This window comes from Bison bison, unplaced genomic scaffold (assembly GCF_000754665.1).
Source record: "Bison bison bison isolate TAMUID 2011002044 unplaced genomic scaffold, Bison_UMD1.0 scf7180017864383, whole genome shotgun sequence".
Taxonomy (NCBI): domain Eukaryota; kingdom Metazoa; phylum Chordata; class Mammalia; order Artiodactyla; family Bovidae; genus Bison; species Bison bison.
This window is the reverse complement of record NW_011494955.1, coordinates 6,397,440-6,406,112: the sequence shown is the minus strand read 5'-3', so window position 1 is coordinate 6,406,112 and position 8,673 is coordinate 6,397,440. Positions and strand designations below refer to the sequence as shown.

Below are 8,673 nucleotides of genomic sequence, written 5' to 3'. Positions count from 1 at the left end.
TCAAACCAGCTTTGCAAGTGATCCTTTGTTGGGGTGGGGGCAATCTCCATGCCCACTGGTTTCCCCTCAGCTTGGGACAGTACTCCCCTCTCTGCTTGGCATGGACAAATGCCAGCCCCAACCTTGCTTTTCCTCAAGCTCCTGGGAGAAGCGGTTGAACTTCCTGGCTCCTCCATCCCCAAGACCTCTCCTAGGCCTGGGAGGTCCAGCTGCTAGTCTGGGATGATGATGCCCTAGATGCACTTTTGTAAAGGCCCCTGACTTTGGACAGCAACACCTCAGCCCAGACAAGTGTGGGTCTTCCCAGCCTGGCCTGTTCCCTCCCTGGGCCATCTCTCTTGGGAGTTGATGGTCTGAGGCTGGAATGTTTCAGCCCCTGCCTGAGGAGGGCAGTGCACTGGGGCTGCTGCTAGAGGGTAAATGGTTAAGATCTCTGGACCGTTGGTTCTCAGGGTTCCCGCCCCACATCTGGACATCATATCCTGACTCACCTCTGGCACCTTAATTCCCTGAGCTGTGGATTCTCTGCTGATGGTTGTTGTACTTTCTTTTCCCAATAAATTGCACTGTATTTCATATTCTGGTATTTGGCTTTCAAGGAGTCACAGAATAAACCAAGGTCCAAGAATAGATGGAAATCAGGTATGGATGGTGATTTCTTAGGTTAGTAGTGGGTGTAAAGGACACTGCATAGTCTTGGCTTCTCCTCTATCCATTTGGTTGTGTTCTTGTGATAGGACTGGTCAAGAGTATGTTGCTTCAGTGGGGACTGCCCACTCCCAAGGAGGCCTTCCCACCCACCCTTTTGTCCCCACTGGGCCTCTGAGACCCAGTCTTGGTAAAGGAGTGTTTTGCAGTTCATCGATGTAATAGATTCCAGTGGGATTTGGTTCCTTCCAGGTAAGAGGCAAGGGTTTCCCTGGTGGTTCAGATGGTAAAGAATCAGCCTGCAACGTGGGAGACCCAGGTTTGATCTCGGGGTCAGGAAGATCCCCTGGTGAAGGGAATGGCAACCCACTCCAGTATTCTTGCCTGGAGAATTCTATGAACAGAAGAACCTCATCCATGGGGTTGCAAAGAGTCAGACATAACTGAGACACTAACACTTTCACTTTCTTTCAGGTAAGAGGCAGGAGTGCTACACTAGTGAGGCTCACACCAGATAGATGTAAAATTTTGAGTGGGAAAGGTGCGTGTTTACCCTTCCACCAACATTTCCCAGTCATTCTCAGAAAGCTGAATCGCAAACCCAGGAAGGATCAGGGTAATAAGAGAGCCACTGATGGAAACCAGAGAGACTGAGAGAGTCCGTGGAGATGGCAATTAGAGTCTCATTCCTTTCCCCACCTGCCAAACCAATCCCTTCTGCAGGTCTTTGAGTGTGATAAAACTCTGGTTTGTAAGTCACTGTAAGTCATGCATTACCACCCAGAAGTGAGATCAGAGCTGGACTAATAAGGCAATGGTACATTTGTCTGATGGTCCAAGATTACCAGGAGATTGCTCAAGATTCATGTTCTACAGCCTGATGTGATCTCCTGTGTTCACCCCAAGTATAGCAGCTCTGGAGAAGGAGATATTTCAAAGTTCCTACACTTGAGAGTTCAGTAAATCTATGCCCATCTTTTTAAGGTCTACAGGCAGGAGGTAGCTCTCTTTCCCATTTATCCCTGGCACAGCTCTGGGGATTTTGGGAGCAGGGCAGGCCATTCTGGATTACTGCCCTTACTGGCCCTTTAGAGACATTCCAAGAAACTTCACTAATCTTAGGAAAACACCCCAGATGCTCTGCTCCATGTGTTGCTTAGTTTACTGAAAAGAGTCCTGGATTAAACCAGTTTTTCACTACACTGGAGCAGCAGGGTTGAAGGTAGCCACTGCAGTCTCTCTTTTTAAACTTTTAATTTTGTATTGGGTTATAGCCAGTTAACAAAACACTGTGGTAGTTTCAGGTGAGCGGCAAAGGGACTCAGCCATACATATATGTGTATCCATTCCACCCCCACCAAACTCCCATCCCATCCAGGCTGCTGCATAACACTGAACAGAGTTCCATGAGTCTCTGTAGTCTCTTTATCCATCTGCTCCATGTGTGGAAATCTTGGTGTGGTGTGCTGTCTCAGGGCCCTGCACAGGGTGTGGGGCACTGAGTAAAAGTTTGGTGGTCAGTTGAAAGAATGAATTGAAATGAATAAGAACAGACTTCCCTCCTCCCAGGAAGATGGGATAGATCACACTGCGAGGCAGGATGGAGCTGAAAGTTACAGGGAGGACCTAGGATCCTCTTGTGAACTCTTTCGAGAAGAGTTGGCAGAGGGGGCTCTTGAGGGAGGTAGTGAAAGACTGGGAGAGGAAGCCTGGAGCTGGCCTGGGAGGAAGACAGAGTTTTTAAATAGAGTTTAAACTACTATTTTTTTTTTTCTATCTAGAGGTGTGATATACATGTTTTCTGGTCTGTAATATTCTACCAAACATTTTCCTAAACCAAACCTAGATGGAAGATCAAAAATCAAAGCTCCCTTCTTTCTCTGGCTGGGTTAGACCAGTGGAACTTGATTTTGATAGGAAGAAGAATAGGCTTGGGAGTGCAGAACTTGAAGAATCACATTTTTACCAAACCTATGCTCAACGCAGGACTTCCCAGGTGGTGATAGTGGTAAAGAATTTGCCTGCCAATGCAGGAGACATAAGAGATGCAGGTTCGATCCCTGGGTTGGGAAGATCCCCTGGAGGAGGGCAGGGCAACCCATTCCAGTATTCCTGCCTGAAGAACCCCATGGACAGAGGAGCCTGGCGGGCTACAGTCCACAGGGTTGCAAAGAGTTAGGCATGACTGAAGTGACTTACTACCACAACCGCCACCATTCCCAACCCAACCTGAAACTAACCAACTGATTTATACAGAAGGATTTTAAGTGAACTTGCACAAATACACTTAATATACTATAGAAAAGGATGTCTTTTAGTCTATTTACAGAGTATAGCATATATTCATTGGCATCAGGGAAAGTAGTAACACCAGGGAACAACATCATACTGGTAACACCACTAACACCATCATAGCACTAACACCTAAAAATGACAAGCACTTAATACTTAGATTTGAACTGGTTAATCACAGAAATTCTAAGATCAAATCTAATAGATGAATTAGAATATTCATCTACAATTTTTCTCCAAAAACTATTCTAGAAAAAAAGAGGTTTCTCTTAAAACACGGAGTCTATATCAGAACTAGAAGACAGTGATAGAAGAACTGCAAACCCAAGACTAGGAAGTTGATTCTCACATGCAGCTTTTGGATAAAGGAAATCTTTTCCAGTCTATTTCCACAACCAAAACTAGTTCTAATTTCCCCATGATGGCAGGCAGAAAATAGAGTTTCAGAACTCTAAAGACAGGTGCAGATATTCTAACACCCTACGTAAGTACTGCCCAAATCATAAAAGATCCCACACAGGGGGCCACTGCATGAAAGGTTTACCCAAGTGAAGGAGCTATGAGTACCTCAAAGGTTCAGGCAAAGCCCGCCTGTGGTGTTTGGTGTTGGGACATGGTATTATTCCACTTTGTTGACACAGGAATATATATGCTGGGGTAGGGGCCTTCCAGGTGGAATGCTTGACACAGCCTTGCTCCAGAGCAGCCAGACTCTCAAAAGCACAACGAGAAGTTATTCCCTTTAGCAGGGATTATTGAATGGAAAAGTGTTTCAGAAAAAGCAGAAGTCCTGGGAGAGTCAGGTAATTATCTTTTTGACCCATTAATATCTAAAATTAACAAAATGCTGCAGAACAGAGCTAGTCTCTCCAAGATGTACTCTCTTGTCATTGCGAACAGAAGCCTCTTCCAGACGATTTGGCTCATGGTATCAGAAGGCTTCCACTGCCTGGACGGAGGAGGTGGTGCTTCGTGTTGTTCTGGGAAGCTGATTTGCACAAGGAAGTCACCACCAATCCACTGCATAAATCCAGTCGTCGGCCTTCTTTTTCTGTTCTATACTCTAGAAACATCTCTTTAAATGCCGGAAAGTCTGTGCATGTGAGCATGTTGAATACGTCATGAACCATTTCATCATTATGGTGCTTTAACGTTCTGGTGAAAATTGCCATGTTGTATCCGGGTATCCGCTCCAGGAGCTGATTTTCAATATACTTTTCTATGAAAGAAAGGTTTTTGTTAAAAATTGCCGGGTAGGTGAGTTTATTCTCTTCCGTGTTTTTAAATTCCTGGTAGTATCTGTCCATGAAATTTCTCTTCAGTACTTGGAATTCAGCATCCATGATCATGTCCTCCCTAGAGCCAACCACAGCATCAAATTCAGCTTCAGCGGTGGAAGAAGTGGATACTGCGAGACTCTCTTCCTCCAAGACTTCCGTCACTTCCGCTATATCCATTCCATGCCCTTTCACCAGTCTGGGGCCCAGCCGAGTCTGGGTTGGCACAGCGTACCCCGGAACTCTATGCCCCATCCACCACTCTGGACTTGGCTCCCATTACTGACCTCCGGAACCACGCCCTGCTTCCTGTAACCAAGGCTGACATCATTCTTAATGACTGAACAATATTCCGTTATATGCTTGTAGCATAGCACTTTGATGCATATGTTATTTCTATTATTTTCCAGTGTAATAAACATTGCTGCAATGAACACATATCTCTGAGCACTCATCCGTTCATTCTTTAAGATACCTTCCTAGATATGGAATTGCTAGGCCACTTTAAAATTTTGATTTATATTGTCAGACTTCTGTCTAGAAACATTGTGCCAATTGATACTTTTATAAGTAATATACGATTTCTTGTTTCTCCAGTCTTATGATCACTTTGTGATATTTTTGAATTTTCCACTGTTTTTTTCAGGTTTTATTTTCATCTCTTTGATTAGTAATGAAGTTGAACATTATAAATCTGCTTATTCTTTAACTTTCACTTTCTGTGAATTTTTTCTTCTTTTGTTTAATCCATTTTCTCTTTGGGTGCATATTTTGTTTTTCTTATTAATCTGCTTGTCTGAGGCAAGGACTCCAACAGCACTTGAGCCACTCAGGAGTCCAGAATCCCAGAAACATTCATCATTGAGCCATAATTAGTTATCTGTGGGGATTCTGAGAATAGCTGGGGTGAGGTCAGGAAGATAGAACCTAGTTCCTGGAGAGGGAGGTCAGAGGAGGCTAACAGGATTGCAGGAAACTGGGACCAAGTTGGTGGAAGGGCCACCTCCAAAATCATGCCTGCAGTGGTAGATGAGGAGTGGGGTGAGGCTAAGAGAAAGATAAGCAGGAATCAGCTTTGAAGGGATTAGGGGTCTGTAGTAGATAGCTCCCTACGCCAATCCTGCTTCATTCCCTCCCTCACAACATTAATCCTAAGGGCACTCCCCATATGTTTTCTGCCCACAAATCCATCTCAGAGTTTGCTTCCCAGGAATCTGATGTGGGATGGGGCATTGGGTTTGCCTGGGATATGGATGGGGAGGATGCTTATCTTCTAGTAAGAATTGGTTCTCCAGGAAGGGTGGAGAAGACTCTGAGATCCTTGAAGGGGTGAAGGACCAGGGACATATACCAAAGAATTCGTTAGAAAGTTCTGTAGGGATTCAGAGGGGAGTAGGTTTCCTTGACTTGCTGCTATACAATTGACAGCAGAGGTTGATGTGCTAATTGAATCAGTTTCTCTATCCTTCCTCCTACCTTTCTTGTACATTCTGGACATTCTTTCTCCCACTGGCTGAGTTTCTGAGAACCCCACTCTGATGCCCAAGGTCACTGAAATAATGTCTGGCTAGCTGACAGAGAAAAATGCCTAACTGTTTTCTCTGTTTCCAGGCTGCTAGGGAGAGCAATTAGCAAATGTGTGCACTAGAGCTCCATAACCCCTCCCACCATTAACACTAGTCATTTGGTTGTTTCAAGTCAAGCATTCTGCCTTATTAAAGATGTGGTTTCTCACAGTCAAGGCCAGCACAGTTCATATTTAAATGTTCTTTAATTTATTTCATTCACTTTTTTGCTTGAGAAACTGATAATTAAGATGCAGGGTCTTAGCCAGCCAACAATAATCCTTTGTGATGGAAGTACAAATAAAATCTAGGACTTAAGGTATTTCTAATAGTTTGTTTCAGCTTTCCATAATTATTGCCCATCTCCAGGGATAAACACCTTTCCCTGGGCACATGCACACATACTTTGACTCAGCTGTCCTTTGGGCATAAACTTTCTCCTTCCTTGTAGATATGCAGATGAGTTTAACAAGTGCTGAGGCTAAGAATGACTTCATGGTTGTGAAGAAGGTGAGCAGGGTGGTGGGGTTATATAAGGAGGAGATGGGACAAGCAAAGGGAAAATGGCGGTACTTTCTCAGAGACTGAGACTGGATGACACTTTCTCAGAAGGATTTCCAAGTGTTGCCCTGTAGTTGATGACCGGAACCCAGGACTATGGAGACCATCACCAGCAGTGACCAGCAGTCATGCATCAAATATTGAGACTGGGACTTGATAGATGATGCAGAAACTCTCCCTACCCTTAGCCACACCTCTCTGCAATAGTTTTTTTTTTTTCTCCCAGGATTGATGACACTATGATCTCATCTGCCAGGAAGCTAAAGCCAAGATAGACATTGTCAAGCTAGGAGTTTGTCCCTGAGGCCACCCCCATCCGATTAGTTCCTTTAGTTCCCTTGCCCATGAACTCTGCCCTGCCTCCCCTCACCTCTCTGGTTTCTCATCTCCATTAAAATGCAATACATAATGATGCATTTAGCTCTATGAGCTTGATACAATAAAAGGGACCCATGATGTTTGCTAAATTAGAGGGCAGCACACAGGAAATGTGGCCTGCAGGAAGTTATATTAGCAGTTGTGTGTGGAGTGAGTGAGAGAGAGAAGGGGTGCTGAGGGAGTCTTTGGGGTTAAGTCAACTGTGTCAGACTTTGTAATATGTCCAACTGCCATGATGTGCGTCACTCTTTCTGGATCCATCTCACGGCAGGCCACACCCCCAGACTGGCACATCTTACATACTGGCTTCAGGGTTCAGTCATGGCCAAGAATTCCAAATGGCTCAGTAATAGCCAACTGGTTAACTTCAGTGCCCAGCCTGGCCACCTCCGGGGCAGCCTTTCCTTACCTCCCTCTTGGATCTTTGGGCCAGAGTGGTGGGAGAATGTGGTCAAAAGCAGCTGCTATATCCTCATTCCCTGTGGTTCAATGGCAGCCATCCCTCCTCCTGGCAAGACTTTGGCTACAACACTTGGACCTCCTTTTCCCCTCATATCCTGAGATTTCAAGTTTCTGGAAAAACAGTAAATGAAGTAAAATTTTATTTAGTAATTTTTACCTGCCCAGACATTGTTTTGAGAATTCCATGTGTAACTCACTGTCTTTTTTTTTAACTTTTAAATTTTGTATCAGGATACAGCCAATTAACAAACAATGCTGTGATAGTTCCAGGTGAACAGTGAAGGGACTCAGATATGCATATATATACATATGTATATGTGGGTGCATATATATACATGTATCCATTCAGGAGTTTGGAATGGACACATACACACTGCTATATCTCAAATTGATAGCCAACAAGGAACTACTGTATAGCACATGGAACTCTGCTCAGTGTTATGTGGCAGCCTGGATAGGAGGGGAATTTGGGGGCTAACTCATTTAGTCTTCATAGTGGTCCCATGAAGTAGGTGTGTTTATCCACATTTTACACTGAGAGGTAAAGTTCACACTGTGGTAAAGGTCACAGTTAGCAGGTGGTAGAGCCAGGGTTTGAACAAGTGTTGTTGGACCCCAGAATCCCTACTTATAACCTCCGTACTTTATTAATAACACATATGGAGTTTTACTTCCTCACAATAAGTTTGGGCAGTGGGGTGTCTCTGATTTTTGATGGCAGCGTGCATGCATGCATGTTGAGTCATGTCCAACTCTTTGCGATCCCATGGACTATACCTGCCAGGCAAACACACATCTCTAGCGTCTCCTGCAGTGGCAGGTAGACTCTTTACTACTGCACCACTTGGGAATCCTTTTGATGACAGTTGTTATTTAGTCTCTAAGTCATGTCTGACTCTTTTGTGACCCCATGGACTGTAGCCTGCCAGGCTCTGCAGAGGCCTACTTTTATTCAGAGCCCTGCCCTGTCCTTGGTGCTGAAATCTGGTCCAGCTGCCTAGGGGACTCTTCTGTTTTGGGAGGCTGATGCTCACCATTGCTCCCTTATAAACTTGACTTCTCCCAGCCCCTCCTTTAGCTTGGATCTGCTCACAGATTTTCTGCTTAAAATCAAATAAAGTCTGTTCCAAAGCTCAACTTTAAAATAGTCCCAGACTTTGTCCATTTTGTTATGTTTACTTTAAGACAAAAACAAAAACACCCAAAAGACTCTCTCTCACAGTTCTTATGGATAATAAAACTTAGATAATTTAGCACATTTTATTTATTTTTTTAATTTTTTTAATTTTTTATTTTTTTTAAAATTAAATTAAATTTAATTTTTTTAAAATTTTTTTAAATTTTTTAATTTTTTTTTTTTAAATTTCAGGTATACACGTGCTCCCCATCCTGAACCCTCCTCCCTCCCCCCTCCCCATACCATCCCCCTGGGCCGTCCCAGCGCACCAGCCCCAAGCATCCAGCATCGTGCACTGAACCTGGACTGGCAT

The 8,673-nt window shown here is 44.1% G+C and overlaps 1 protein-coding gene across 1 annotated transcript in view; it reads left to right on the top strand.

Moving 5' to 3' along the window:
• The window catches only part of LOC105001721 (keratin, type II cytoskeletal 2 oral-like), a 12,794-nt gene extending 8,233 nt beyond the window's left edge, over positions 1 to 4,561 (top strand). Inside the window, 1 exon segment of the mRNA XM_010858093.1 lies at positions 4,416 to 4,561. Within this exon segment, the coding sequence (XP_010856395.1) occupies positions 4,416 to 4,561 (146 nt within the window).
• Positions 4,562 to 8,673: the final 4,112 nt, after the last annotated feature.